This window comes from Carassius auratus, unplaced genomic scaffold (genome assembly GCF_003368295.1).
Source record: "Carassius auratus strain Wakin unplaced genomic scaffold, ASM336829v1 scaf_tig00215808, whole genome shotgun sequence".
Classification (NCBI taxonomy): Eukaryota; Metazoa; Chordata; class Actinopteri; order Cypriniformes; family Cyprinidae; genus Carassius; species Carassius auratus.
Window position 1 is genome coordinate 886,871 of NW_020528251.1, and position 18,916 is coordinate 905,786.

Genomic DNA, 18,916 nt, shown 5'->3' on the forward strand with positions numbered 1-18,916 from the left:
AAATTACATAATTAATTAAATGTATTATATTTCAACTACAGTGTAAAATAATTATTTGCAAATTATTATAATTATATGTCAATTCTTTGCAACAGAGTTAATAGTCCAGTTTATTAAAACATGAAAACGTTACAAAAAACAATTCTTTACATTTTATGGTGGGGGATATATTATGTATATAATATAAAAATATATAAAATATTTTAATAACATAATACTACAGAGAAATATCCAATAAATGAATAATAGATGACTATATGTATTAATAGCACTTTAGCTCTCAATACACTTGTAACAGTGCACTGCTGTAGAAAAAAAGTCTGCCATTTGAGACCTTGAACAAAGTGTGCATTTCTCTTACAGCAGACATGACGCTGTTGCCTAGTGCTTTCACATAAGTACTAAAAATCCTGAGGGACACAGAGCCTATAGTCCAGCACAGAAAAATCCTGTAGGCTATTTTTGAGGGTCATAGCATGACCCTACCAGCAGAGCCTTGTCAGACCCAATGGGCTTTCATCATCAGGGCCATAGTAAGGGACATGAACCAGTTATTGGTCACACTTCCTGCGGTTTGAGATAGCAGTCATGGAGATTTTCAGTTCAGGGTGCTGAATTTTCTTTTTCTGCACCTACTTCCTGATTCCATAACAACACATTTCCAAGTTTTCAATGCTCCTAAAAAGGATCTGAACGACATGAGGGTGAGGAGAGCTGAGGTTTCATCTTCAAGACTGCACATACAGCACATAACAGCTTCTATCATACAACTAACCAATTATTAACAACATGCATTAAAATGTGTTCTAGTATTTGTAATTATTTATTAGGATTGAAGGTACTATTTCACAGATTTTAATAATTGTAAAATATTTCAGTGATAACATGTATGTGTGCGTGTGTGTGTGTGTGTGTGTGTGTGTGTATATATATATGTTTGACAATATCATAACCATGTAAACTCAACAATGTCAAACGTTGCACACACACACACACGCACACACACATACACACACACACACGCACGCACGCACACACACACACACACACACACACGCACGCACACACACACACACACACACACACACACACACACACACACACACACACACACAAATCTATGTTTATCTCAGCAACCTATGACACTTGATCGCAACATTTGAAACTTATATTAAAAGTTCATGCTGATAACCGGGTTAGAAGCACAAATCCCATCAGTGCACTGAGTGACAAAATAATGCATTGCCACCACCCTGAATCCTGCTCGTCTGGACTCTCGCCGGCAGGCTAATGTGAACACCTTCCTCGTGCGAGGCATGGCAACAAGCCACCTCCCATAACTGTCACTGACACGACTGCTATAGTCAAGCTCTAAAAACCCATTCAAATCACTTTCACACAAAAAGTTTCAGCTGTGCATTTCTGGAGAACACAGTCTTTAATTGTCCAGTAGAGAGAGAGAAAGAGAGAAAGAGTTATTAGTCATGGTTCGCTCTGGAGGAGTAATGCTTGTACAGGGTGACCTTGCGTGAGGGTCACATGACAGCGAAAGGCTGTCCCAATTCCCCTTTCTCCCTTCCCCCCTGGGATGAGGCACAGCGGGTGGCAGTGGAAGATGTGCAGGCAGACAGAGCTCAGGAGCAGATGGAATCATGGGCCACTGGCTAATGCAACGTCCCAGCTGAGAACAAAGCTTGTTGACTATCTATCTATCTATCTATCATCCATGCATGTTACAAATATTATCATTTATTACAATAATTAAGTGATTTGTTCAATTATATTTTGCTCCTTAAAATCTTTTGAATGTTTAAAATGACTAGCATTATTAACACAAACATCATTTGAAGTTTTTCTACAAATATCAAATAATTTTTTTCAGGACTTTTAAGGGCATGCTTGTGCAAAAGAAGAACTCAAACATAAGCGTAAATCTTGAATCGCAGAGAGAGGGCATGTGTTCATTCAGCCTGACAAACAGTGGTCCGCTCAATACGGACTGAAACGGCAGTCTTATACCGTTTCTAAAAATAGTCCCGGCGTGACATCACCGGAGCTACGTAAACACTGTCCACTTTGTTTTCCGTCTGCGTGCGTGAGATATCTCAGCGTACAGAGCCAACCTTATCCCTCTGCCCTGGGCTTAGAGAGATACAGCCTGCGGCAAACTCGCAGAACATGCTGAACGTGTCTGCCTCAAACAGTCGACGAGAACATTAACAATCAAACACATGACCCAAGATTCTGCTCCTCGCATGATGTGATGGCTTTTCAAAACATTAAATGAAGCATCAAGCTACTGCAGCAGTCAAGTTGTCACGTATCAAATTGAAACGAGCTCTTACCCTCACAGATAAGGGCAGAATAACACTCTCACGAGCTCTCTCCTTCATTTATTTGACACCATGCTCATGAATGCAATGCTGAATAACATCTGTTGTTTCAGAATAAAACAAGCTCAATATTCCTGGCACAAATCACACACACTCACATGCACAATTCAAACATGTACTCACAAATGGTAGCGATAAGAAGCCATGAAGATGCTATGTTGTGTGTGAGTCTCTTGAGCGCGCCAAACTAAGCTTCAGTCACACACACACACTCACACACACCTCTCTTCTCTCAAACACTCGCAGGCGTGTTCAGCTCATTCAAGCTTAGCCCCAGCAGGGCGGCACACGGCACCGAATGTGTGATGTAATAAGCAACACACGCAGCAGCAATCAGTGACGTTTTCTTTGAGATTCAGAGTTGTGAATAGGCACATTCATATGATGGATCAAAAATGGTATGATTGGAAATGCACTTTTTCTGCCCCCGATTTGTTTTTGTTTACATCTGATCTGTCCAAACCTGAACTGTAGGATGGCTCGGGGAGCCAGAGACCCAGTTGGCTCTGTGGTTGCTATAGTAACAGATTCTGTTTGTGAGGCTGGACCAATCAGCACGTGTGTGGAACATTACTAATGACACAAACAGACTCATTAACAACTAACAAAACCTTGTGTGAATAGACGAGCTGAAGAGAGAGATTTAAGAAATGTTTTTAAAGTGTTTAACTGTTGGTCTACATCTCTATTATTAAACTGTTGTGCCCAATTATTAGTTTTTTTAATTGTTGGTTTTTGTCTCTAATATAACATTCCTTGTTTAATTGTTGATCTAAGCATGAAATCACTGTTGGTCTATTAAAAAAGAAAAAGAAATACAATTAAAATAGTTGTACAAAATGCTGTACAATTGTTTATTTTGTTGCTCTACAATTCCTATATAAAACCCCTGCTATGATTTAAATTTTTTATTTGATTTTATTTATGATTTTAAATTTAATTATTTTATTTTACTTGCATTTCTAATATAAAATTACTTGGGCAGTTAAAAAATTGTAGATTTTTTGTAAAAAATTAAATTAAATGCAAAATCTATGAGTGGGATTAAAAATGTATTATTGTTGGTTTACATCTCTAAAATAGCTTGGCCCTATTACAGTTTTGTTGATTTACCGTTTAATGTTCCTAATATAAAATTGTTGGTCACAATTTAAAATCATACATTTTTGGTCAATGTCCCAAATATAAAATTGTTGGGTGCCATTTTAATTAAATTTTTATAAAATATCTGGGCCTAAATGTATGTATATATATATATATATATACATATACAGTACAGACCAAACGTTTGGAAATATTACTATTTTTAATGTTTTTGAAAGAAGTTTCTTCTGCTCATCAAGCCTGCATTTATTTGATCAAAAATACAGAAAAAAATGTAATATTGTGATATATTATTACAATTTAAAATAATTGTTTTTACATTTATTATACTCTAAATTATCATTTATTTCTTTGATGCAAAGCTGAATTTTTAGGATCATTAATCACACGATCCTTTAGAAATCATTCTATCAAAGTTGGAAACAGTTCTGCTGCTTAATATCTTTACAGAACAAGTGATACTTTTTTAGGTTACTTTTTATGAATAAAAAAAAAAAAAAAAAAAGAAGCTATGTTTTTAAAATATAAATATTTTGTAATAACAATATACACTACTGGTCAGTAATTTGGGGTCAGTATTTTTTTTTCTTTCTTCATTTTAAATAGAATCAATACTTTTATTCAGCAAAGATGTGTTAAATTGATAAAAAGTGATAGTAAAGAAAATATATTATTAGAATATATATTTTTTTATTATTTTGAATAAATGCAGTTCTTTTTAACCTTTTATTCATCAAATATATTAGACAGCAGAATTGTTTCCAACACTCATAATAAATCAGAATATTAGAATGATTTCTAAATGATCATGTGATAGACTGGATGTTACATGTGACACTGAAGGCTGGAGTAATGATGCTCAAAATGCAGCTTTGCATCGCAGGAATTTTTTTTATAGTATATTCAAATAGAAAACTATTATTTTAAGTTGCAATAATATTTCACAATATTACTGTTTTTTCTGTATTTTTTATCAAATAAATGCAGGCTTGATGAGCAGAAGAAACTTCTTTCAAAAACATTAAAAAGAGTAATGTTTCCAAACTTTTGGTGTATATATATATATATGTATATATATATATATATATATATATATATATATATATATATATATATATATATATATATATACATATATATATTATAAATGTCTGTAATACAAAATCGCTGGCTGTGATGCATTTTTTTAAACTGTTGATCTACATACTTAATATTAAAATTGCAGGTGGCCCACACATCAAGATTAACCGATGCCAGTTCGACCTTTTTTTCTGGGATGTCTCAACAGACAAACCATTCCTCTCCTGCTAGGAGCCTCCACCACGTACCTGTCACCAGGTAACAACAACACCGTGGCACATGCACATTACCGGTTACCATAACAATACCTGTCAGATAAAACACATTCCCAACAAGCACCAGGAGACTTAACCGGCTCCCACACACCCTAATACCACCACGAGCTGACATAGCACTCAATGCAGAGAAGGGCTTTAGAAACATCTCCACCCTGATATAACAATGTCAAAGCCTTTGTTATTGTGATTCAACCTCCTGAAGAAGCATTGCACTGTGGGATCACATCTTTTCAGGGGAAGGAAAAGGCAAAGTAATGAGGCTGTACATCCCCACGCAAACACGCTCATTATGAAGTCATGGTGGCAGGCACGAGGCAGAGACTTTTACAATATGTGTGCATGCATGTAGAGATGATGGACAGGGGCTGGGAAGAAAAGCTGGAGGTGCATCTATCAGGGACACCAGCTTTGATGCAGCTGTCAAGAGATGCTGAAATAATGATACATCAAAATAATGTGCATTAAATTCACTAAATAATACAATGTTAATCTCAAAGACATGTACACAATAATGAAATAACCATTTGCAAATACCTAAAAAAAAAAAAAAGAAAAATCTGTCATCCACAGAGTTTCACAAAGACATTTAAAGGAATGCACTGCATTTAATTCATGTAGCAGGAGACGTGAAAAGTGCAAGCACTGGCAGTCCACTCAGACACACCAGTCTCAACACTAGAGCGCTGCTAAATATAGGTGTCAACTATAAAATAAAAATTCCTGAATCATTTGTCATTGAAACAGGTACATACTGTATATGCATAATAAAATACAAAAAATTCTACAAACCAGGAATGTGCTACACTTCTTTTACAAAATCAGCTAGTGCATGGGTTGTATAAGGGTCAATGACAAATAAGGTATGGCAAGATGAGAAATTCAGAAATATTTAATAATTTTTAGTTTTAATTAATCTGTACAGTACTTTGGTTGCAGCTTATGTTTTTTTTAAATGTGCTTTATAGATTAATAAAGTAAACTAAACTAATAAAAAAATTATATTTGGTCCTTTTTTAATAATTTTTTAATTTTTTACAAAAGTTACTGAATGTACCTGAAAATGGTGTAAAAGACAAAGAATGAGGAACATTCAATATTTTATGTCAGCATACTCATAGAAATAAATACTTCATTTTGAAATATTGAAAATAGATTATTAACGTTATCTCGAAATGTAAAGTTTAATGCGTTTTCACAATATTTACAATATTATCTGTTTTCTAAATAATCTTTGACACATTATGTAACAATTGTTAAAAAAAACATTACACTAAACCAGATGATTACATTTTATTCCATATTCATTTTCCTGTATATAATTCTATTTTTATGAACAATACTGATTACGCCAATTGACACAAACCATTCACACCACCTGACTATGTTTTACAGCCAAAGGCCATTGTTTGTTGAAGAAATTGACACTGAAAATCAATCATGACAGTCAACAAGTTCAGCTGAAGTGGTTTTATTTTATTTGTAATAAAGATCTCCTGAAGCGAAGTGATGTGATTTTGTTACAAAAATGCCTACATGTAAATCTTTATAAACCGTAATCTCTAGCTTTCGCTAACTGTCTTAATGGTGTACAAGAGAGGGTGGTGTTCCAGCCAGATGACATAGGATGTAAACGTAGCGTAAGATCCGGTAAGAACCAAGTTTTGTTTACAGCAAAAAGAAAACTAGTCTTGTCTTGGCTTATACCGAAACACTGACATTTTTCTTTACAAACCCTCATTTTGTACTTCTAATTTGTGACTGTTGTTGACTGGAACGCCACTCTCTGTTGTGTTCTCGCATACAACAGTTAGCGGAAGCTAAATAGTTCTAATGTAAGATTATGCCAAACTAATGGTGGCTGAGAGACATATGCAAATAGAAAAAACACCAGTAAATTAAGAAAACATCTTCATCAGTTTGACAACACATACACTGCAAATAATTACAATGCGAACAAATACAGAAATGCACTGCAAAAACTCGCAATAAAATCAAAGACAAAAACGCACTGTAAATACAGAAACGTGCTGCAAATACACACAGACCACATTGGAAATGTATAAGGGAACCGCAATAAGTGACGGACCTAGATGGACACGCTTCGGTTTTGTTTTAATGCGGTTGGTTGAAACACTGACTAAGCGATTACGAGGCATGTTCATTCATTTTTATATCATAGAACTAGAAGTAAAGAGGAAGAGATGATCATGCTTTTATACAGCGATCTGCCATGCCACATCAAAGAGCATCAAAACCACATTTATTGTTTGAATTTTCCATAAAATATTTACATAAAATGAGACTTTGATTCTTATCAAAAGTAACAAATGTCAAACTGGAAGTTTGAATTGAATTTAGACTCATGCCAAACTGAAAAACAGTACTGACATGTTTTGGTACGAATATGTGTACATCATCCATGCTATTTGATCAAATAAATGCAGTTTTTAGTATTTTATTTAAATAAAAAAAATGTTCATTCAAATTATAATGCATTAACATTTACAGCATTACGATAAAATGCAACAAGATGCAAACTATAAAATGATGCAAAATGTTATTGAATGTATGTATTTTTCAACACATTCTTATTGATGCTTTCAAAACAACCACAAATCTTTTTTTTTTTTACTTTATTGACTGTATTTGACACAGCTAGATAAAATTTCCATCATGACAAAACAACAGAATTTGCAACTAAACAAGAAACAGAGAAAACAGCATCTTTGAAGACCAATCATCCATCACAATTCCACACACATTCTGAGGTGAGGAAAAGAGGGAGCAAAACAACACACAAGTGCTCTATCTATGATCCAACTTCGATTCCTGGAAATAGCACTCGTTCACTCCCCTGGAGACGATGGCTGGATATTGTGTGTCTACGTTTGTGTGTGTGTGTGTGTGTGTGTGTGGTGGTTTCAAAGAGGACTGCCCCCAGTCTTATTCACTCAACTACTTGTGATCAGAACTTCGTTTCGGCTGAGAGGGCCATGCTGAGTTACTCTTTCGGCGATGTTCAACCTCTGCCTCTGAGGCTCTTGTCTGAGGAGCTGAGGCAGGCTAATCTCTGCTAGCCCTGAGCCATACTCACCAACAATACAGCACCAAGGGAGAAAAGATTACTTACAACTGAACGTCTATTACGGAGAAAGTATTTATTGATTTGCTGAGAGGGAGGGAGGGGCTTGATACATTAGAGAGATTTGCAGAGGAGGCAGGAGGCATGAGACAGAATTGAGGCAAACATATTCATGAGGCAGAACTGATGCAGAAGTATCTGCTAATTTTCAATAAATCAATTCAGTTATAAAAATAAAAAAAACATATTATCAATTTAATTATAGAAAACCGCACACAAAATATGTGCCAAAATTGAAAATGAAATTATTTCATTTTAATTTCCACGGTGACAATGCTTCGTCTGTGTCAACTTGAAAAATGAAATGCAGCTGGTGATTTGATATGTAATTTTCACTGCAATCTAGAAGCAAGACTGCCAATGCTAAAATGAAAAGGCAAACAAAGGCTTTTTATTAATGCTCACGCAATAGTGAAACACCTGAAATTAAAATGATTTCATTATATTTTCTCTCTTATTTTAGAGATATTATTTTCATTTTCAAAGTCAACTTGTATGCAAATTCTATGTTAATCAGTGGGTGGGGCTTATGGTTTACTGACATAAAGTGTCTGAGATTGACTTTGAAAATGAAATCAAAAATGAAAACTGTAAAATGAGAGAGACAATAAATCAAAAAACTAAACCTTACATTATGTCACTATTATCGCGTGTAGCTGAATTTTCTTTTTCACTTTTGCCTTTTCATTATATTGGCAGTCTTGCCTCGAGAATGTAGTGGAAATTAAATTTCATATCACCAACAGCATTTCATTTTCAATTTGATGGGAACAAGGAATTGTCACAGAGAAAATAAATTAAAATTAAATAATTTCATTTCATTTTTTATTTTGGCACATATTTTGCATACAGTTTTCTATAATTAAACTGATAATATAGTTTTCATTTTCATTTTCATAATTGAACCTATAATTTTCATAAATGTTGAAGGACTAAGGTACTGAATATTTATATATATATACTGTGTGTATATATATATATATATATATATATATATATATATATATATTATTCATATTGTATATATATATACAATATGAATAATACTGAATATAAATATCACAATATTAATAGAAATATTATGAAGTATACTAATATAGCACTGCTAAAGAAATGTGGATTTATATTTAATCATACCAATCATATCAATTATCTATAATTGGAAACCAAAAGGGAAAATCATAGCATTTCCCAGAATGCCTTACCTCTTTTGAATTTCTTTGGATTGCAATTTAGAAAATTCTATTATCTGTAAATGGTTGCCAATTCAATTCAAATTCACATTCATAAATTAAAAGGAAGCCATTTCTTCACTTCTAAATTTGGCAAAACTGTGGCAAAAATGTTCATCCTGCAGATTTGAGCAAGAAATGAGCCAAAATTGAGTTAGAAGTGTTCATACAACTGAACCGAGGCAGTAGTGTTCAGGTGGCAGATCAGAGGTGTTCATGAGGAAGTAACATAACATACTGTAATAACAACACACTAACAGAAGTCCTCAGACTAAATCAGCTCATCATGAGGCATTCTGACTTAAATATACACGTCAAAAGCTTTCCATGACTGTACACCGTAATGCACACACAGAAACGCTCGTGACCGGTCTCTCTTTCACAGACAAAAAGGCACCAAACACCTGACACCTCATCATCTCAAAGTGGGAAAGAGAGTGAAACATATGGGGGATCTATTTGCATGCCTCACATCTCCCTGACGCACTTAAGAGTCACACTCAGTCTTCAGCTCTGCTCTCTGCTCAGAGGATCACTCAGACTGTGTGTATGAATAATGGACACACATTAAACCCCAGATGTGCAGCAGGAAAGAAAGAGAGGAACATAAAGAGAGAAAAGGAGAAATGAAGTCGCTGCAGGGGACAGACAACTCAGACACGGGGGGGGGGGGCAGAATTGAATTAGAACTTGCGTGATCGAGGGCTCATTTTAAAGGGATGATGACAGAGGTTCAGATAGACCCGTGTCAAATATCTGTTCCTGGATCAGTGTGCTGACGAGAAGCAATAGTGTGTGTCTGTGTCTGTGTCTGTGAATGTGTAGCTCTAATGCTGCTTAGCTCCTCCAATACACTGTCTCCCTCCTCTGGAAAAGAGCCATGTATGCTGTGATATTACAGCCCAAACAAACAACAACATGCATTCAAATATAAACACCATAATAACAAGGAATTAATACAATTTATGCCATATACAGTAAAATAAAGATGATGAAATATGAAATGGAATATTTACTTTAATTATTGAAAATATGATGAAATTACCTAATTAAAGGGGATTTAACACAACAATTTATATGTATTATAAGGGAACTTATCCTTTATTCGTTCCTATGCAGTTGCTATTGTGTTTCCTATGCAGTTGCTATTGAGTGTTTCTTTTTACCCAAGAAGAATATTCTGGCTCTTATTCAACACAAGAATGGAATTTTCTTTGCTCGTTTCATTATATATTGTATTATATAAGTTATTGTATTTTCTGTAGTTCAAACTGTAAACCACAGCGCTAGCAGCTTCATACCATGGGCTTGATTCCAAGGAAACCGTCTATCACATATATACCTTGAATGCAATGCAAGCCACTTTGAATAAAAACATCTGCAAAATGCATAAGCATAAATATTGTAAGTCAGACTGCGATGAAAATTAATAGCACACCTCTCATAAAAAAGCCACATGATTTGAGGTTTCATTCATATCGGAAAAACGATTTGAGCAAATCCTAATGTTAATAGCGATGAAAGCACAACTAAATAGTTCAATTTACAAAACTTCAAGATAATAATGAAGTTTAAACTAGAAATCCACATAAACGAAGGTTTTTTAACAGTTAGAGAACTGCATGGTTTATGAGAGTCCAACTGATGTAATGTGGCCGTTAGGGGGCAGTGTTTTCACACAACTATCACACCACGTGTTTCTCTGCATATGAAGTTGATGAGCTAACCACAGCCAACATGCTCAGATAATCAGTGCAAACAACATTTCACTGGCGATTACAACACCAGAAATAAAACCCTGTGTTTTCTGTGTTGATGACTAAAAAGCAGCCAGAGTGCAGTCGAGGTCACAGGCATGAAATCAGTAGGCAACAAAATTTCTGCTCTCGCTGTAGTCTGGCACTGACTGAGCGCTCTCTGAAAACAACTTTAGATGTTGTCTACAAAAAAGATGCACAGCGGGGAAAGTTGGAGGCAATTCTGCTTGTCAAAGGAAACCTGCCGGAGTGTAGAACATTGCTTCAATCAAAGCTAGACGATGCAATGATGATTACAATAACTTTTCTAAGGGCACAATTGCTTCCATTATCATTACAGTTTATCACTGTGACTAACAGACTAGCGCTGACAGGGAACTGTCAGAGTTAAATGAAAGCCCGGTGTCAAATTGTACAGGTCACTGCAAAAAACGACCTTCGACAGAACAAACGCCTCTGACAGCAGTAACACGAGCGCTTCAACCCAAGATGTTCGATCGTGAACGTCAGCACTATTCTCACACAGAAGCGGAAGAGGATGATATGATATCTTAGCAGACGATCCGCAGCTGCACCTGTGTAAAACTCACTGATGCTAAATAGAAATGTAGAGAAGGATGTGAAATAATGCAAATTAGATCTCAATTATGCATCAAGACACATCCATTCTTAAAACACTGATTACAAAATGACTGCGATCAATCGGTTTCAAAGGTCACCAGAAAGATGGTGAGGAGTAAGCAGGCAATTATTTCAGTTTGCTCTGTGGTTCCAGCTGCGCATATTCAGAACACACTTGGACGTCCACACACAAACGCAGTCTCCTAAGATTTCATTGTTCGATGTGAACTGTGACAGGATCTCTTCCCTCTCTCTCTCTCTCTCTCTCTCTCTGGGAGTGTTATGATGAGCGGTGATGGACACAAACTGTTAAATCAAACCCCTGGAGGCTAAAGCAACAATTCCAGACCCCTGAACCTGCTCAAAACTCTACTAAAGGACCATTGCAGACAGAAGCAACACACATTCGCTTCCAAACCAACACATTTACACACATTTACACAACAAGTCCACAATGAGGTCCACACTCAATCTGTTCCCTAGCTCTTAAGTAAACACTACAGCATTTTCTCCCAATATTGGCTGAAGAACAATGCAAAACAAACAGTTATCCTCTAACCAAAAATGCGAATAATAAAACAAGATATAAATAAATAGTGAAGTAAAAATATGTAGTAATGAAGTATAAATGTCAGTGCAGTGCAAGCAACCACTGTAAGACATACAGTACAGTAGTAAATGTGACATGACCTCGTAATCGCATTAAAGGTAATTGAGCCATCAGTGTCCAAGTGTTTAGTGAATCATGGCATTTGCTAGTGCCTAAATTTAATATACTGATCCACAGCATAGGGACTAGAATGCAGAATGAAACGCCAGACGGTACAACACACAGGCCTTGGCCTTCAAGACGTAATTAGACAGTGACAAATCGGGATGCTCTTATTTTTGAGAGAGGAGGATGATCAGGAAATGTCGCAAACCAGATTTAAACTCACTGTATGTGTCAGATCACAAGTGCTATTACCTAACTGGCACTGACAAAAAACAACAATAAAAAAAAAACACATTTTAATGTCCCACAAAAATGTCTGAAGTTGATTTGCTGCCATAAATCCTCTACTCCAGCTAGGACAATTAAAACCAAGCTAAACTGTCAAGTCTTATAACTGACGTTTATGTTTAATTGGAGTGAGAGAGAAGGTGAGTCTCGGGCTCCGCACAGGTCTCTGATGCTTTCGTAGCACTTCACCGCTCTGTCTCCGCTATTTACTACAGCATCTCGCCTCCCAGCAAGACCCGTGTCTCCTTGGAAACAGAGCTTTGGCTGTGATTTGTGTGTGTGTGTGTGTGTGATGTCTGATGTAGTGGGATACTGCCTGTCCCTTGAGCTCCGGTTGGTGAGACTAGTCAAACATCTGTAGCTGATGGAACACATATGCCAAAGACTGCAGCTGTACATGAGAGAAGACACATCCTCCACACAAACACACACACAAACTTGACTTCCTCTCGAAAACCAAACATTTCTGAATGGATGCTGAAATGGCTTTGTGTTGTCACTGGGATTGTCATTATAGGTATATCAATAATTGCTACCAGTAAATTGTATGGTTATGAATAATGATTTTGATACCACAGTATATCAATACAATAACTAAAAATACACGGTTGAACAAACTCCTTTGGCTCTGTGTTTATCTTCAGTTCTCTCTTCACAGCAGTTCAGTCAGTGTACTGTTTGAGTGCATGAATTACTCCGGGATATTGGTTTATTTGAACTCAGAGGGAGTGTCAGCCACATTAAAAAAGTTAACAGCTTAAGTCATTTGTGGATTAATGCGTATTGGAGACACGAACCATTTAAAAAGATTCAGTTCGATTTGGTGAACTGGTTCAAAAAGATCTGGTTACATCGAATGATTCGTTCGCGAACCGGATATGACAAACTGCTTTGTTTTGAACTCTCTCTCACAACAGACACGGAAGAGAAGACAATGCTGAATAAAGTCGTAGTTTTTGCTATTTTTGGACCAAAATGTATTTTCGATGCTTCAAAAAATTCTAACTGACCCTTTGATGTCACATGGACTACTTTGATGATGTTTTTCTTACCTTTCTGGACATGGACAGTATACCGTACACACAGCTTCAATGGAGGCACTGAGAGCTCTCGGACTAAATCTAAAATATCTTAAACTGTGTTCCTAAGATTAACGGAGGTCTTACAGGTTTGGAACAACATGAGGGTGAGATATTAATGAAATAATTTTTATTTTTGGGTGAACTATCCCTTTAATAGTGAGAAAAGTGTGACCAAAACATCTTACTGGCTTTCTTTCTCTTTCTCATGGTTATGATGTTAATGTCATTCCTCTCTCACTTCCATCCCTTTCTTTCTCTCATCCCGGTCCACTGAATACTGTACACCACACTTCCACAGAATCCTGTCAGGAGGTCTTTAAAACTAATTCACAATTTGTTTATCTGTTTGACGGAAAAGGTTGATCCGAGCCGTAACGCTTTAACCTCCTCTACAATTGATGGCCTTCTGACGAATTTCGCCGATTTTTGGGGACAAACAAAAGTAATGAGGTAAACGCTTTGGAAAAACTTACATTAATTTCTTTTCCGCCTGAATGTCGCTGCTACATTTGACGTGCGCCTTAGCAGTCCACATAGTGTATTTCCTTACATTAAGTCTTTTTTCCTTCTTTTTGAATCATGGTTTCATTCTTTACACCTCATTTAGTGTCTCTCCAATTCAGCTTTCATAAATATTTGAGACATTTGAATATTTCACGACAAATATGATGCATAAGAATGAAGAGTCATTGGGGACTCAAAACAGCCGGAGAAAGAGAGAAGGAAAGAGAGACGTTAAGAGGGCCAGAGTGAATGTCAGCAGTCGTTCCAGCTGTACGTGTTTGGACTCGTGATAAGAAAGCGACCAGACAGCGAGAACAGAACTGTAATGATTAATGAGAGAAAGTGTGCCATCTAAATAGATCAGCCACAGGATTTTGATTAAACATGAAGCGTTTGTACAGTTAAAGAATCACGGACAAACATCTTCACACTGAATCCACTCAGAAGATAGAATCTGAAATACACTACATGTGACATGCATCATTGTATTTTGAATCAAAACTAAGTGAGATACATAAGTTAACCCAGAAAAATGGTCATAAACTAAAAATATAATTATAAAATTAGTATTAAATAATATATAATTAAATACTTGATATAAAATACTTGTATGACAACTGTAATGTATTTTTAAATAATATAATAATGATACAATTTATATTATAATTAAATACATTAATGTATTTTATTTATCTCATTTGAAAAAGATAAAAAAAAGAAAGAAAGAAATGACAGGGATAGTGTTCCAGGAACACTTTCTTCTTGGCAAAATTTTGATTACTGTTCCGCAGCACACATATCCTGAGAGAAAACTGAATTTTCTATCCAAGCCACAGATAAGCCTGAGGAAAGCTCCTGAAACTGATGAAACAAACCTATGCTCTCACACTGGATCTTCAGTGGTCCTCAAACACAAAAAAGTTCTTATTAGCCAAGATCGGACTTTGAAAATGACAGTGACATGGATATTATCATTCTTATTGAAATGTACCATAGGAAAGCCAGCGCTCTGAAAAAAAGTCCCACAAAATAATGATAGGGTGGAATAATAGTGTAAACTGATTAAATTCGGCAGTGTGTGAAGTTAACCATAACTCTTTATATTAGCTATTTAATTTCGCAGTTGCACCCCTACTACTTTGGTGAAATTTAGCCTACATCAGTTTAGTTTGTTTGGCCGGAAGGAAATTATCTTATTCAATACACTTTCAAAAGCACAAGCCTGGATACACACAAATCCAGGAAGAAGAGGAATATATATTTTTAAAGATTTTCATACTATACTTCTCTCTATTATGATACTGTACTATAGCAAATAAAAACTTTTTGAAACTTCAAGGTGTGCCAAAATCATGATGGCAAGCCCTGAGGACACACAGAAATCAATCTGAACACTTCAAAGCACTGGTGTCCTCCTTATCAGTTGTTAAAAAGTGCAGGGAAAATATCAAAATTAAGCCATGATCAATCATAACGGCTTAAGGTCACGCAATATTTGTATGCAGTAATGCTCATTTGGTTTACTGTATGTTGCATATGAAAAAAACATTCTTATGCAGCCTTCACATCATACTGGAATAACTGTAAATAACAGGTGAACACAGATGATTCACTGTGAAAGACAATTGCTATTTGACATGCTTAAGTTTTTATTGTGAATTTCGACTGTACAAGCTGTTAATGAAGAGATTGAACTATACACAGAAACAAATTCCACCATTTCCTTTTGGAGTTTTAAAAATGCACAGCTAAAACTTTAATAACAAGTCTGTTGTGAATCTTTTGCTGTACTTTTTGTTCTGCTAGCGGTGTTAAAAAAGGGAAATAAATGTGAAATTGCCCGAGATGCTTACCACTTTTTTTCTCCGACCAATCACCTGTGAGCAAATCACATTGTAATCACGATCAAACTTGTAAAGAGGAACATAAGAGGGAAGATGTTGATTACCTTATCACAACCACTTGTTCTATAGCCTCAGAATACTTTCTGAACTTATCACACATACATCTGCAGATGTACATTACTGTTAAAAATATCATCATCATCATTTTTTTTTAAAAGAAATTAATACTTTTATTCAGTGAGCGTGCATTAAAAAGGTGAGCATCAAATCGGCATATTAGAATAATTTCAGAAGGATCATCACTTGACTGAAGACTGGAGTAATGATGCTGAAAATTAGCTTTACCATCACAGGAATAAATTACACTGTATATATTAATGTAAAAAACTGATTTTTAAAATTGTATTAATATTCATCAAATAAATGCTCTCGGTGAGCATTAAAAATACAGAACATATCTTACAGACCCCAAAGCTTTGTAAGCTACTGTAACAGAGATTCACTTGTAATGCACTTGTTCAGCTACCCTAAAGAAAAATGTTTCATATTTAAATAAACCCAATAATACATCTCCATGACAACATTCATAAAACTATAAAACTAAGTCAGATGGAAGAAGATATTTTGAAGGAATGAAAAGCAATATTGTGAGTGCTCTCAAGCTTGGTTTATGAACAGATTCCAGTATAACTACTGTCTGAGTCTAGAAACATTTGGGCAGTTTCTGTGACACAGAGAACAATTTGTTACAGTCTAACAAAACCCCCTTTGATTCGAGGAGGTGACGCATTCACACACCATGACAAAACAAAATGATAAGAACAATATGGCTTCTATGAGCTGATAAAAAATATGTAGCTAAATTTAGATGCACTTCAAACCAAAATAAAAGGCTACAATAAACAACATTTTCTTCAGAAGTGGTGTGTGAAGAGTCAGTTTTTACTCGCATCTGGCACTCAGCTAATGTTAATTTTAAATGTTGGTTGTTGGTTTCCAAGAGTTAGTTTTGCGTGAAGTCTTCAAGCTCTCAGCACAGATGCACATGATTGTGTTCAGAGAAAAAGAGGCGGGAGCTGGAATCATTTTCATCAACACCTGAAAGGCAGGAGGGAGTCCATTTGTGCGAGCGAGGAGTCTGTGAGGCTAAACAATGGAAGAATGAAATATCAATCTGTCAATTATGTTCCCACAAGCCCCACATCGCAGCAAGACACACTCGCTGTGATTACCAGGCGCGCAGAGTTAACAAGCATCCAGCGTGGGCAGAATGACCACTGAGAGATTCCCACAGCCTCTGCCTTGAGGGATCTTCAGTGAGTAAACGAGGGTTAATCACGTCTAGTGCCAAAAATACCCGCAAATCACAACTAGCCCGCAGGGACAAAAAAAACAACAACAACAAAAAAAACATTTGAATTAAATAAATCTACAGGAATATCAGGCCCCTGAACAATCAAACACACACATAAAATATTGTGGATTGTCACATACACAAAGGACTGTCTGTATATTTAAGCAATATTCCATGTTTACCATGTTAAATTCTATTTGAAGCATTTGTGAAAAATGCTTAAATTACAGCAACACACTCAAAATTAGAATACACATAATTTAAAACTATATCTAACTATAAACTGTATCAATAATATAAAAAATAAGACTACTTAGAAATAAATTCTTACTGGTCTTGTCTAAATGAAGTTATATTCAATCAAACTCAAGTCATGTTCATGTGGCATTGATAAACCTGGTGACTTTCTCATGACACACGCAAGGACACCAAAATGGGAAAAAACATAACTGTCCACCCGGAAAAGTTGTTACAATTTAGGCTACACGGCTCACACACAAAAAAAAGTTTGAGTAAAAAACAAAAATACACCATTTTTGCATTATTTTGATGTTATCTTACATGAAAAATTTAATATTAATATAATAAAATAAAAATTAAATAATTATCTATAAAATACTAAATAATTATTTTTATATTTTTATTAGGGCCGGGACTCAATTAAAAAAATTAATCTAATTAATTAGAGGCTTTGTAATTAATTAATCGAAATTAATCGCATTTTAATCGCATATAAATATTTGATCTGAGAACAGTGAGAAGTAATTTTTTTTCACATGGATTTATAGTATACCATTGAATAATGACTGAATACATAAGCTTAAGCAACAAAATATTGTTTATTTTTGTTCAACCAAGTCTAGCAGACCAGTGCAATTTTTGCCATGAAGTGTAGCAATAGAATATTTAGAAACAATTTAGAAATAGTACATTTCAGAAATTCAGGAAGCTTATAGGTATATATATATGCTATATGTTTTGCGTTGAGGTGATACTTGAGGCTCGTAGATGTGCTGTGGTGATATCATATACGAACGCTAGTTGGTGCTCCAGTATAATCGGTCCGCCGAAACTCATCCAGTGAGAAACGTTCCGCGGTGCAAAAATAAGTTATTAAAAATGCAGGAATTTTTTTTCTGTAATTAATTAATCTTAGTTAACGCGTTATTTTTTGTGTAATTATTTAATCTCAATTAACGCGTTAAAGTTCCGGCCCTAATTTTTATACTTAAAAACTTTTTTATTTTACTTACGTAAATCAACAACATATTACAAATTCTGTCTACAAAGCTCTCCTTGTAGTAAAATTGGGATACTGATTTAATTGATTGACTGAAAAACATTTCGAGTTGTTTGGTCATAGATTACTGTTGAAACACTGCAAAAGGTCGCTGTTTTGTAAGCTGATGCATTCACTTATTAATCAGACTGTACTTAGACACCTCACATTCTCATATTCATTCACGTCAAATCAAACATGGTTTAAGTTTATTGTAAATCCACTATGTGAAAACCTCAGAGA

The 18,916-nt window shown here is 35.3% G+C and overlaps 1 protein-coding gene across 4 annotated transcripts in view; it reads right to left on the bottom strand.

The window, feature by feature from the left end:
* LOC113095923 (IQ motif and SEC7 domain-containing protein 1-like) overlaps positions 1-18,916 on the bottom strand; it is a 158,644-nt gene that overhangs the window by 70,638 nt on the left and 69,090 nt on the right. Inside the window, exon 1 of one of the 4 annotated variants that reach the window (XM_026261266.1) lies at positions 2,517-3,069. The exons of the other annotated variants lie outside the window; for them this stretch is intronic. Coding sequence (XP_026117051.1) covers positions 2,517-2,539 — 23 coding nt within the window. The 5' untranslated portion in view covers positions 2,540-3,069. Of the gene's footprint in view, positions 1-2,516; positions 3,070-18,916 lie in introns of those variants that run through there. 4 annotated transcript variants of the gene reach the window in all.